Below are 13,682 nucleotides of genomic sequence, written 5' to 3' on the forward strand. Positions count from 1 at the left end.
TATCATCCCTGAACGGGACAAAGGAACTCACGGCAGCGGGGCCGGGCACGGACAAACCCTGCGGCCGCCAGCTCTGCCCCTGCCTGGGCATGACCCCTTTCCTCGGCCGGGTGCCCCTTCCGCCGCGCCCGCCCGGTGCCCCCGCCGCTGCCGGGTGACCCCGCTGGGCCCGGCCCCTCCTGCCGGGGGCGGGCGGGGCGGCGCCGCCGCTGCGCGCTGTGTGCTGGAATGCGGGGGCGCCTCCGCCCGCCGCCGCCGCCAGCAGCGCCTCCCGCCCGCCCCGCCCCGCCCCGCAGCAGCCGCGCGGCCGGGCGGCCCCGCGCCGCCGGTGGGTGAGTGAGTGCGGCGGGGCCCGGCGGGGCCGGGCAGGGGGGGCCGGGAGCCGGGCGAGAGGCGCTGTCCAGGGCTGATCTGCGGCCGGCGGGCGGGCGGGGGCGGCCAGGCGGGCCGGCCGCGGGGCGATCAGCACCACGGCTAAGGAGCCGCGCCGGCCGCGGGGGCGCTCGCCGGGCCGCGCCGCCGCCGGAAGGCGAAGCCGTCGCCGGCCGGGCCGGGCCGGGCGCAGCCGCAGGCCCGGGGCCCAGGAGCAGGCCCGGGGCGCCGCTCGCTCCCCCTCCCGCGGACGGGCACCGGGTGGGCGCGGCCGCTGTGACCTTGCCGGTACCGAGGCGCTTCCTCCGCCCCGCGCCCCCGCACCGGCGCCGCTGCCCTGCCCTGCCCGCCGCGGGGGGAGCAGGAAGCCGGGCGTCCCCACCGGCCGGCGGCAGCGGGCGGGCCGGGGGCGGCGCGGGGAGGGCGCTTTGTGTGGGCAGGCAGAAAATGGCCGCATGCCTGTCAGGCAGGGAGGGAGGGAAGGAGGGAGGGTGGCGGGGGCACGGCCCGGCCCGGCTCCCCCGGCGGATGTGCGCCGGGCCGCGGGGAGGTCGCCGCAGGGCCGGGCCGCCCCCTTTTGTTGGCGGCCTTGGGCCCGGCGGGGCCCTTGGGGCGGGCGGCGGCCGGACAGGGGCACTCGGCGGAGCGCGGCCACAGCGCTCACCGGCTGGCCCTGCACCCCCCATCCCCCGGTGTCTGGCGTGGCGGCAGCCGCGGGGCCCGGCCCGGGGTCACTCACCTGTGCCGAGCCCCGCCTGGGCCCTGGGACCCCGCTGTCAGCGCCTCCCACCCGTCCTCCACACGGTGGGATCCTGCACCACACGTAGGGAAGAGCCCAACCACTCCTTAAGGCAAAGAACGAGACCCCCAGCTCCGGGTTCTGCTTCCCGCTGCCCCAGCACCTCAGCAGAGAGCTTTAGTTTTTTGATGTTCCCTGGAGGGCTACTTCGACAGTGCACAGCAGAGGAGACTTTTTCACACTCCGGTGCTTACAGGTGTTCCTTTTCTCTTCCGACAGAATTACTGCCATGGCAACTCAAGTGCTGGGACAGTCTGGTGGGAACAGCCTCTTTCCCGGCAGTTCTAATATTGGCATGGCATTGTCCAATGACATGTATGACTTACAGGACCTTTCTAAAGCTGAGCTGGCAGCTCCTCAGCTTATTATGTTGGCAAATGTGGCCTTGACGGGAGAAGTTAGTGGCAATTGCTGTGATTACCTGGTTGGAGAAGAGAGACAAATGGCAGAACTGACAACGGTGGGGGACAGCAACTTCTCAGATAGTGATGGAGAGGGTATGGAAGATACCCAGACTGCAGAGAGTGACCGTGAGGCACCTGAAAATGTGGAATTAAGCTCCCTTGAGGTTCCTAGTGTGGAAACTCAAGGTCCAGCTGCTTGTTCCCCTCCTAAGACTCCCAGTGTGGACAAAGATGCCTCATTGGAAGCACCGGGTACTCCAGAAAGCACAGAGGACAAGTGTAAGAGCTTGAAGAGCAAACCATTTCGTTGTAAGCCTTGCCAGTATGAGGCAGAGTCTGAAGAGGAGTTTGTGCATCATATCAGGGTTCACAGTGCTAAGAAGTTCTTCGTGGAAGAAAATGCAGAAAAGCAAGCACAGGTGAAGGAGTCTGATTCCTGCACTGCAGAAGAGGTGGATTTCTCTAAGGGCCCAATCCGTTGTGATCGCTGTGGCTATAACACTAACAGATATGATCACTATCTGGCTCACTTGAAGCACCACAACAAAGCAGGGGAAAATGAGAGAGTCTACAAGTGTACCATATGCACATACACTACTGTCAGTGAATATCACTGGAAAAAACACCTAAGAAATCATTTTCCCAGGAAAGTGTATACCTGCTCAGAGTGCTCTTATTTTTCAGACAGGAAGAACAATTATATTCAACATATTCGAACTCACACAGGTAAGTTTTTAATCTTTTTTTGACTGAAATGCTGTAAGACTACTGAGAATATGTGATAAATGAAGGAAGCAGAGTCTTTTTGCAAAGTTTGTTCTATCTGATAAAGCTTTGTGCTCTCTTCTCTGGTGCTACCAAGTTATAGCCTAGTGGAATTTGCTTTGAGCTCCAGACTGTAGTCCTAGAGGACTGAGGAAATGTCAGGTGCCCAAGAGGAGATGAAGGGCATTCTGTTTAGTAATTTTAAGCCAATTTTTTGAAGAAGACATGACGAAGTGTACCTGTGATAATTGTCAGAGTCCACAACACCAAAACCTGATGTAGTCTAAAACCAAAGCAAGCAGATTGACAAAAGGTGCCTGAATCCCATAGGTCGTTTTGAAAATGGTACCTTTAGACTGAGCTGAAACTTGACTACAGTGTAATTACAGAGAAGAGCGAGCCGATATATGCATGCAGAGGAGTTCTCCAGCATCCACGAAGTCAGAATAAGAGTTGAACAGTGAATTAATTCCTTTTCATGCTCAGAGGCTTCATTTTTTCTAGGCCCTGCATCACTGCAGCAGCCAGAAGTAGACACACACTTCTGTTGCCCTATAGGAACCCTTCTGGGGAGTCTGGCCTGATTTCCTGACTTCTTCTAACCTTGGTTTGTAATTGGAAGAGACAGTGTGAGGCCCCTTTTTTCCCTGGTGTATGGCAAGTGGAAGCAGAGGACTGCAGTGTTGCTGCCGTCCTGTGAGCTGGGACCACAGGTGCCTTAGGAAATACCTTGCTTTTCATCAGGGAGCCTCACCACCCTCGCACATGGGGAGTTCTGACCAACCAAAACTCCTTTTGAGGGGGGGTTATCGCAGCCATCTCACCTGTCTGGGCCATGGGGTACAGTTACTTGGCCTCCTGATCCCTTTTGTGGCAGTGAGAGGGCAATTCAGAGCTTCCTTGCTGCTTCTTAGAAGCTTTTATTTCCACTGTGTCAGGGCTTTTCTGTGGAGAGGGCTCACTTGCTAACCATCTTCTAGCGTGCTCACCTGACTTGGTTCCCCTTTACTGTAGACTGTGCTGGCTGAGCAAAGCACTGGGGAATTTCTCCTTTCAAGTCATGTTTTGTCACAGCAGTGGCATGAATGGTTTGGAGGTTTCAGTTCAGTTGTCTGCAGCTGTCTGGAAAGGGTGGGCACTCCGGAGGCCTCGGGGCTGGGCTTGAGCTTAAGTGTGCAGGAGTTTGTGTTTGTCAGCTCGCTTTAGTGTCTGCTTTGTTGGGGCTGGTAGGGTCTGCTGGGAATTTTAGTACTTTATTCTTTCCTAAAAATAGCTGCGTGCTGTTGTTCAGTGGATGCCATCAATTTCAAACTCAGTCCTGTCTAAATATTTTTTTCCTAAACAAGTAAACCAAGTTTATTGTGAGAGTTATTAGGAAAATGGTGTTGTTTATCCTTCAGTTAATTTTCTTTGTGTGTTTTGTAGGAGTTAACAGGAAAGAGACCAGGTAAAAATGGCAAAATAGTAGGAGAAAACCTAAATGAATCTTGTGGGGAAGTCATGGCCACATGTGAGCCAGTGCTTTGATTCTTGTCTAGTTTACATTTGCCTCAACTTTAAATTAATCTCTACTTATGTTTGTAGATGACATTGGGTCCCCCTTTCCCATTTCTGAAAGTGCTTGTTGACTTTTACAGGAACTAACCATGGAAGCATGTTTGCTGAGGAAGTGCTCTGTTATGACTGCATTTGACCAATTTACCGATGAACTGTATTAAACTTTTTAAAAAATCAAGCGTATCCAGATCCTATTTTTCTCCTTTGAAGACAGTTGTGCAGTCAGGGTTTCTGGTTCTTTTAGTTACTGTAATTAAGCTGGAATGAGTGATTATGATTTCAGCATGTTTTAGTGGACCCTTGTAGGTGTTTCTTTGCTACTTCATAACTACATAGTTAAGTTCTTTCAGGCAATTCTTGCTTGATTAAAAACTTCCAAATATGTAGTAGAATGATTTAGGAATGTGCCTTGCTTCCAGTAACATTGGTTTTGTGGAGGAGAGTGTTAAAGCTAGAGTACTAGAAGAATTAATAAGCTCCTGGCAGGTATATTTTATACACCAAGCTAAAAGTCTCTGCCAATACTAATGTCTATTCCCTTAAAGAACACAAAACCAGAAGGCACAAAAAATCCCCCCATACAACCCTCACCCAAAGAAACCCTGAAAAAACACCCACAGCTATTTTATAGTCAAAAGTATTTGCAGACTGTTTACATAACAGTATTGAATTTAGTAAAAACTGGCTGAATGATACTAAAATAGCTTTGGATTGTAGTTTTCATTAAAAACTAAAAAAAATATTTGTTGGGAAAAATAAATGGGTTACATCCATCCATCATTTTCTTCCTATTTTATGGATTCAGAATATTAAACAAGAAAGTTGGAATCATTTGTTTCTTTGGTTTTCTGATGGCTAATAGAAAAGCATGTATCCAAAATTATTTAGCCTTTCTTTCCTGTTTTTTTGTTCCTCATCAGACTTTTTTTGTGGGGGAAATGCCTCTTTGCAGTTAATTTGATTCTGTTGTGTTGGAGCCATACAATTTTCTGAAACACTGACTGTACAGAGTGGAGTTTCACAGGATAAATGTGCTGCTGCTGGAGAAGGGCAGTCTCAGTTTTCTACCTATATCCTGGGACTAGTTGATTCAGCTCACTAAAATGGAGTAAAGGAGTAAAAATACTCCTTTCCTCTTCCCCAGGTTGGTTTTCTGCTGGCTACTGAACTTAGTTGCCTTACTAATGACACATGCAAATACCAGAGCACATGGCCAGGAGCAGGGAAGGGGGCTGCATGCTAGCACCTTGCATGATTGGGAAAAATACCAATCCTTGGCATGTTTGGGGACCACAGGAAGACGGGCAGAGCTTATCTGCCTGCCTGTTGTTGCTTTCATTCATGTTGAAAAGCAGGTGTCCCAGAACCTGCCCCGTGCTGAAGATGCCTTGCAGCTTGTGACAGTGCTTGTGGGACAGGCTGCTGACGAATGTTGGGGACCTTGGGCAGAGGGGTGTTTGAAGAACCACCCTACAGGTGGTCATAGGGTTATCACCTGGGAAAGCTACATCTGGAGGGGCCTGTCTGCTGCCCAGGAGTGGCTGGCTGGAGGTGTTCAGGACTATCTGTTCCTCTGCTGCTTGGGCAGAAAGGACTCTTTGTGTCAGGGACAGATCTACCTGGACTCGTTTGTGCTCGTTAGATCTTTTATACCAAGTTTTGACTTGATTTACCTGCTGATTCTGGAGCTGTACTACGGGCAAGACAGTGCAGCATTGTTCTCTTTCTTTTTTCTTTATTTTGCTTGTTAGAAGAGATTTCTAGAAAACTTCATTGAAAATAATCTGAAGGGCTATATAAGTGACATCTGCTTCAGTCAGTCACAATGTTCTGTGTTTTGGACTGGTTTTTTTTTGTTTTTTTTTTGGTTTTTTTGGTGTTTTTTTTGTTGTTTGTTTGTTTGTTTTGTTTTTTAATTTAAATTTTGGTTGTGAGAGGGGATCTTTCTTGCTTGCCACTCTGTTTGAAGTTTGATGTAAGCAGATTTGTTTCCAGCAGATGGGATTTCTAATGGCATTATAAAAAAAAGGCTTTATCAAGAGGTTTCTGAGGAATACCTTTGGTGCAGGTAGCTCAGTGTGCAAGCTGCAGTTCGAGATCAGGTTTTGCTCAGGGTGAGGGCACAGAGAGGCCATGGGTTGACAACCCTGTGCCGGTGGTGCCAGCCAGGTGGATGGACACTGAGAGACACAGCAGGAGCCATGAACTGCCAACCTTTTGGATAACAAAGCAGATGAAGACTGGGGAGGCCAGCAAGATGGACATGGAGAAGCTCAGCAGCAAGACCAGAAGACTGGGGAGGAAGAGTGAGATTTGTGTGCAGGTAGATTGTGAGGGTATAAAAGTGCAGGGGTTCCACTCTTGGGTCCTTTTTGGAGGCAACAATTCCAGGTGTTTCTGTGTTACTGTGCCATGAGTAAGTGGCTTTATGGAATGGGACATCTGAGACTGCTGTGGAAAACCTGGGGTCAAGCTGGTAAGGAAACCTGGTCTGACCCTGTGTGAGTGGGGCATGCAGAGAATCACGGGGGCACTTGTTGGGTCACTGGAGCCACCCACCATGAAAGGGCTTCAGTCCCAGCAGTCTGGCCTCGGGAGTGTGACTCTTGAGAGTCTCCTGCATGGTCAGACTGGGAACTTTCCTTAACAAGATAGTCTTAAACTTGTATGCCGATGTCAGTGTGCCTGTTCATTTGCATAAAGTGCCTGCTTGAGCTTTGGCTAGATTGGGACTTATTCTGTAAGTGTCTTTTGGAGAGGTTTTTTTAATGGCTTGTTTGCATATAATGAAACAGCTTGTAAAATTACAATACAAATCCTTTGGGGAATAGTATTTGACAGAACAGCCTGTACAATGCATTTAATTCTCAAGTGGCAATAACACATTTTAAATTAGTTGTGGTCATTATACTTGAATCTAGTATATTTTGTGGCTGTGCCCTATGTAAAAAAGGCCACGAAAGAAAGCCTGTTTCACATTCCTAATGTTGTAGGTAACTTTACAGATATGAAATTTCAGGTAAATGGGAAGAGATATGACTGAATATTCCAGGACCTTTGGCCACATATTTTTTAATTGTAAGGAGTAATTTAAAATCAAAACCATTTCTTTGTACCAAAAGGACTACCCCTCCCTTGAACATGACTTAATCTTATTGTGTGTATTGCGCCAATCTCCTACCTTGTTTTAATTGGAAAGGGAGAGGAGTTGTGGTTGTTAGGGTGAATTTACCTTTAAACTGCTGATCTAATCAAGAACGATAGTCTAAATGTTTGATGGAAGGAAGAAATGTGGAATTAAGCTGCATTACAAAGGCCGCTTCTACTGCTCTTTTGGCACAGGCCAGCAGTGGAGCCTCACATCGCATACTGGCAGATGCAGATCTTTGCTGCTGCAGATAGAGCTGTGCCTCTGAAAGTGTACACATACCCTGTGTGCAGGGCTTTTGTGGATGTCCAGGTCTCTGTGATTTAGAGAGCACCTTGGTTGTATACCTCATATGTAGCAAATTTATCAAAATGCTGTAGTGTAATTCTGGCTATGATTTGAATAAATACTAGGACTGAGAAACTGTCTTTTTCCCTTTTCAGCTTCACTCCTCTCTTCTCTTGTGGATGTCCACCCAAGACTAAAAAGTGTTTGTACGGAATTCAGTGTGCTAGCAGTTTGGGGCAGACACCCTGGTGCTTATCCAGACCTGCCTAACATGTTAATTATAAAACTGTTTGCCTTTGTTTGGAGCTTGTCTTCACTTGAAAAAGATTTTCAAGTATCATTGTACTGATACAATTTTTAGCTACAATTGCAAGCTGACTGTCCTCGGTGGAGATATAATTTATGGCCATTTAGTTTCCATTAGTTCTCCAGAACCAATAACTCTTCAGGCAGGGGGGTTTGAGTCTTTTGAAATAAGTGTTTATGCTACACTTAAGCTTTTGCTAGCAGCATAATTGCACTGATCAGGGCATCATGCTTTTCCATGCTGCAAACTATTTTCACTCTGCCAGTAAAACTTTGGAAGCAAAGACCTGCTCTATCTGCACTTGTGTTCTGGTAAATGCAAGTCCAGGTTGAATGGATGGTTGTATTCCATCTTAATCCAAATTAAATATGGAGGTGTCAGGTAAGGTGTGCTTAAGCAAAGCAAGAACATACCTTGTTTCTTACAGGATTTTTCATGCATCTTCTGAATGTTGGGAGAAGATGCTGTAGGGAAGTCAGGTCTGGTGGCTTAAGGCTTCCTGGAGTTGTCTGTCCTGATAATCTTTTGGTTGAGGTTACAGTTGGCCCGAGGTGGACATTAGGATGTGCCTCTGTCATATCCTGCCCTTTTACTACCCTCATTCATAAGGCATGACACGTTGCAGTGGTCTGGCTCGGGCATTTGCTTCTCACTGTCCCTTTGTTGAGAGATAACATGCTCTCAAGTACTGTGTGAGGATCTGTGCCAGCCTCCCCTGTGTGGCTTGGTAACCAGGTTTGGGAATCTGCTGTTTCAGTAACTCCTTTGCTGTTTGTTTTGCAGGGGAGCGACCCTATCAGTGTGCGATGTGTCCCTACTCCAGCTCTCAGAAGACCCATTTAACCAGGCACATGCGCACCCACTCAGGTTGGTATGGAGTGGCAGCAGCGTGGCTGAGGAAAGGGGGTGCCTCACAGTATCACAGCATCCTGCAGTCAGAGGGGACTTCTGGAGCTCATCTGGCCACACCCTGCCTCCAGAAGGGCCACCTAAAGCAGTCTGCCCAGTTCTGTGTGAGATGCCATCTTAGCCAGTAAGGCCTGGGCTTTAGCTCGTTTTTAAATGGAGAAGGTTGTCTTGCTAAAGAATGCTAAGTGTCATGAATAAAACTGATAATGGAAATATATCTTCTTTCTTTTACTTTTCAAGATCTATTCTGATATTCATAGGGCTGCTCTAGTAGTCCTAGTAATCTAGTAATAAATCCAACATCGTGATGATATAGGAACAAATTCTTGTATACTGTCTGCTGTCATAGCTGAGTTCAAATCAGTGAAACTGGGAACATTTTGAGTAGCTGAGAATTTCCTCTGTGATGCCTAGGATTGCATCTCATCCAGGGGTTCTGAGGGAACCCTTAGCTTTTTTTCAGTATGACACAGTGATGTAAATTAGTGTCTGCTTATGGAAAGGAGACACAGGAGGAAAAAGCAAACTCAGAGGATGTTCACAAGTGACTCAGTCTTGTGGCACTAAAAGCCAAAGTAGCAACTTTCACTAGCCTTTATTTCCCATTACTGGTTGTGAGCTGTGGTGTTGCAAACATTTGCTCTCATGCTCTTGCAAATCTCTTTTTGAATGAATTAACAGCATTTTTGGGAGTTGTAACACCATAGACACAAGCATAGTTGTCCTTTATGACTCCCATAAGGGAGCCTGTGCTTTTGATTTGTTTTTGTAAAATTGAATTGACCAGCCCTAGGTGAATTCATAATGCTGAGAAACAAGAGTTGAAGTCTCCTGAGCAAAAATTGTCTCAATTTCAATTGATGAGGCTTTTAATTGAAACTAGGAGACAGGCAATTTTAACTGTAGTAGAGAGGGGCTTGGGCCCATTAAAAATAGCCAGCTTTAAAATGACATGTCAATATTTTGGTGTGAGAATTTTGTGAATGTAGTATTCTGCTTTCAGAAACAAAAAATATTTGGTTGAGCCTCTGGTTTGCAAATGAACCACCAAATTTGCAAATGGTTTGGTCAATACCAAACCTGGAAACCATTTCAAGAACATGTTGCTCTGCCCTTGTTCTGTGCAAGGATGTCTCAACTCCCCAGGAGGTAAGGAATGGGATCTGCCTGTGGCCCCTGCCTCAGAAGTCTCTGAGGGAAGGCATGACTTTTGCTATCAGGGGTCTTGTCTTAATAGCTCTCCTAAATCCTATTGTATGTTTTGTTGCATTGCCCAGGCAGCTGCACCTTTTCTATAGCAATTTCTGGACTCCTGCAGTTGACAGGCTGGTTGTTTAAGGCCCATGGGTGCTGTAGCTTTCTTTCCATGTTAGACAGCAAATGGCAGTGGTTTAGAGCCTAATTCAGAGCTGGTTTTAGCCATCTTGGTACATATCCTTTTCACTCGCACAGTAAAGCCCCAGAATTTAGTAGAGGCCATGGACACAAGCTCTTCACGTGCTGTCTTTGAGTTACCCAGTTGCAGTTGCCTCTGAGCACTCTGTGCACTTAGAACAGCTTGTTCATGTGTATGTGAGAGAGGCTGTACTTGTCCTCCCAAAGGCAGCACAGAACTGTTCTTTGAAGTGTAGGTGATAAAGGCTCTGTACTTGGAGGAAGGATGAGCAATAAACACATCAAGCTTAAACTTGTAGAAAATGTCACCAGGAAGTGGGAGGAAAAAAGAAGGAAGTAAAGTGGAGAGGGAGGGAATCAAAGTAGCTCTTCTTTAAATAATAAATAGATGCTGCAGACAGACATGAGACAATCTGGACTCTTAAACAATTGTCCCCCTGCTTCTTGCCAGAGAGGCAGCACAGCCTTTTCTAGAGTTTGTAAGGGTGTTGCAGATCTTGTGGTTAACACACACAAACAGGCACCACATCTTCAGTGCAGGCTGGCTGGTCTCCTGAGTCATGCCACACAGCATGCTTGAGTATGGGCAGTGGCTTGCAGGGGTGGGACAAGCACTATTGTATCGTGAGCACAAGGGACTGGAGTGGATTTTCAACATACTGAAGAAGTATCAAGCATTAGTTCTGCAGATCAGTTTTGAGATGCTGGTTCAGAGCTCAGGAGCATCCCAAGCTCCTCAGCTAAATTTGCATATACACAGATGCTCCCAAAGTATTTCTGGACTTGAGTTGTTGCACTAGAAGTGTTTTTCCTATTTGCTTTGATGTGTAAGGCGAAAGCTGCTTCTGCTGCAGTGGCCTGCACTAAGCAGAACATTTCATGAACACTTCTGTAGGAGTCATTACACTAATGTAAATGCAGATTTTAATAGTAACGTGATGGCTGTGGACTGCAATTGGTTGCCTTGCCAAGAGTAGCCTGCAGCCAAAGCACTATGTGTGTTTGAGGCACCAAAACAATGAACAGAATTTTTTCAGAGGTAAAGATCATCTGGACACCCCTTTCATGTTCTTAGGTTTTGCTAGCTTCTTTTCCCTCATTTCCTTTTCAATGCAAACATGAAGTATGCTAAATCTGTATAAAGTTGGACTTTTTTGAAACGTTTGTGTGAAACCGCTATTCATCAAATGTTGCATTTCCATTTTTCTACAATGCATTCAATGGACCAGTTGGGTATGGATTCCATTTGCTAATATTACTGTAGAGAGATCTCTGCCGGTATGTATGCCTAGCCAGAACCTGTGACGTTGTTACTGCTTGTTTGGTTTTGGATCCCCTTCCTCCCAGCCCTCACTCCTTCTCTCTTTTTTTTTTTGTATTTTGTTCTTAGTGTCTTGTGAATGTGTTTGTGACTCGTGGATTTCTTATGTTGACTTTGCTTAATTTTAAAGGCGCATGGATATTTTTTTTTTTTATCCTTTAAAGTTTTATATTTCTATATCTGTATTAGTGGGAAGTAAGTGCTCCACAACCACTGTGCTTAATAATCACCATCATTCCCTTCCATCCTTCCTCCCTTAGGTGAAAAGCCATTCAAATGTGACCAGTGCAGCTATGTGGCCTCAAACCAGCACGAAGTGACTCGTCACGCGAGGCAGGTGCACAACGGGCCGAAGCCTCTGATCTGCCCGCACTGTAACTACAAAACCGCTGACCGCAGCAACTTCAAAAAGCACGTGGAGCTCCACATCAACCCACGCCAGTTTCTCTGCCCTGTCTGTGATTATGCAGCGTCTAAAAAATGCAACCTGCAGTATCACATCAAGTCCAGGCATCCCGATTGTTCTGACATCACCATGGATGTCTCGAAGGTGAAGCTACGGACTAAAAAGAGCGAAGCTGACTTTTCTGAGAGCGGTAATGACAAAGTGGAGAAGGAACCAACAAAAGGGGATTCAGCTGCAAAGAAAACGGAGAAAATCGTGAAGGTGGAGAAAAAAGATAATTCGGCAAAGGAAAAGAAGTCAGCTAGCAATGTTTCTGCAGGCCAGGTGACAACCAGAAGTCGGAAATCGGCTTCAGAAAACAAGGAAGTGGATATTAAAACTGAGAAAAGTACTGAGAAAACATGTAAAACAAAGAAGGTCAAAAGAAAGGCAGAGACTGAGGCAACTTCCTCAAAGCAAGAGCCTGCAAATGATACCTCAGTAGTAACAAAAAAGAAAAAGAAAGTGGAAGCTAAACCCAGAGACTGTAAGGAAGCTCAAAAAAGTGGTGTTGCACCAGAGGAAGAGCCTAAAAAGCAAAATTCTTGCCTCAAGAAAAACAGAAAAAAGAAAGCTCTGAAAATTAAGCACAGTAAAAAAAGCAGTAAACCTGATCAGGAGAAGATTGAGGAAGAGGAGATGCCAGATGAGTATCCTGTCACTAAAGAAGATGGAGGTGTGAAGCTGGATACTGAGGACAGTGACCAGAAGGAGCAGGATCCCACTGACACAGTGGCATTAAACAACAACGGCGGTCATGCTCTCAGTGGGGAGAGCACTGATCCCAAAGGAAGCTGCATCCAAGGTCCAGGGCAGCTTTGTCTGCCAGCTCAGGATGCCAACACAGAAGGTGAGGTAGAGGACCAAGAAATGCCTGCGGCAGTAGGAGAGAGTGAAGACACTGGTGGTGCAAAAGAGGAGGAGAGACAGGCGGACAAAGGGGAAGATGCTTGCTCTGAGGAATCTTCCCATGCAGTGTCTTCTGAAAAAAGCGTGGATGTGCTCATGGATGTGGTACCAGATCTGGCACCTGAGAAGGAGCCAGAGGAAACTGTGGCAGAAACTGAGACTAACTCCAGCCTGATGGACCTGACCAAGACATGCCTGCCAGCGACAGAGTCAACAGGAGATGCTGTGCCAGCGCCTGTGCCCGCAGCAGGGTGTACACAAAGCCCTAAAATGGCTCTGTCCTTACCTCGGGATAACACAGCTGTGAATGAATCTCAGGAAATGGAGGAGGATGAGGGCATCCACAGCCACGAAGGCAGTGACATCAGTGACAACATATCCGAAGGGAGCGACGACTCGGGGTTAAATGGTGCTCGTTCTGTACAAGAGGAAACAAGCCCAAAGATGTCACAAGGAGCTCCGGACACCGCGGTGGCCAGGGAAAACTATGTGTGCATTTTTTGTGACCGCTCATTTAAAAAGGAAGGTGAATACAGCAAGCACCTCAACAGGCACTTAGTTAATGTTTATTATCTTGAGAAGGCAGCAAAAGGGCAGGAGTAGAAATAGCTGTGGTTTGGGGAATCTTCTTTTGTAAGATCTTACACAGCTTATGTAAAAATACTGTAGATTTTTTTTAAGCACGGTTTGCTTTAGTGTCTGCATTGGTTTCTTTTTTGATTTAGTTTTTTTTTTTTTTAAGTTGAAAATATTTTTGACAACTTTATGTGTCATGGTGAACTCATTAACTATTGGATCTCTTAATTAGAGAAAGCAGGTAGGGTGTATGAGGTTGTGTCCTATAAAGTCACTGTAAGCTTCTAGTCTATTAGCTTATGCAGCTCTTTTATAAACTGAGTTTTAGGAACAAGACTGGAGCTAACAATATACAAGTTGGATGTTTATAGAGCCACTGGCAAAAGTTGCTTTTTGTTCTAGCAGCCAACTCTCTTTTTCTCCCTTTTTCCCTTTCCCTTTTTTTATTTTAGTTCTTTTCAATGTATCTTGATGTTCAAAGTGTTAA

At 46.7% G+C, this 13,682-nt stretch overlaps 1 protein-coding gene across 1 annotated transcript; it reads left to right on the top strand.

Annotated features, from left to right (window-relative positions):
• Positions 1 to 301: 301 nt before the first annotated feature.
• On the top strand, positions 302 to 13,314 carry REST (RE1 silencing transcription factor). The gene is made up of 4 exons (XM_066548986.1): positions 302 to 332; positions 1,391 to 2,301; positions 8,424 to 8,507; positions 11,526 to 13,314. Exons 2-4 carry the CDS (start codon positions 1,401 to 1,403, stop codon positions 13,220 to 13,222), a joined length of 2,682 nt encoding a protein of 893 aa, XP_066405083.1. The 5' UTR covers positions 302 to 332; positions 1,391 to 1,400; the 3' UTR covers positions 13,223 to 13,314.
• The last annotated feature ends 368 nt before the right edge of the window (positions 13,315 to 13,682 follow it).

This window comes from Molothrus aeneus, chromosome 4 (genome assembly GCF_037042795.1).
Source record: "Molothrus aeneus isolate 106 chromosome 4, BPBGC_Maene_1.0, whole genome shotgun sequence".
Classification (NCBI taxonomy): domain Eukaryota; kingdom Metazoa; phylum Chordata; class Aves; order Passeriformes; family Icteridae; genus Molothrus; species Molothrus aeneus.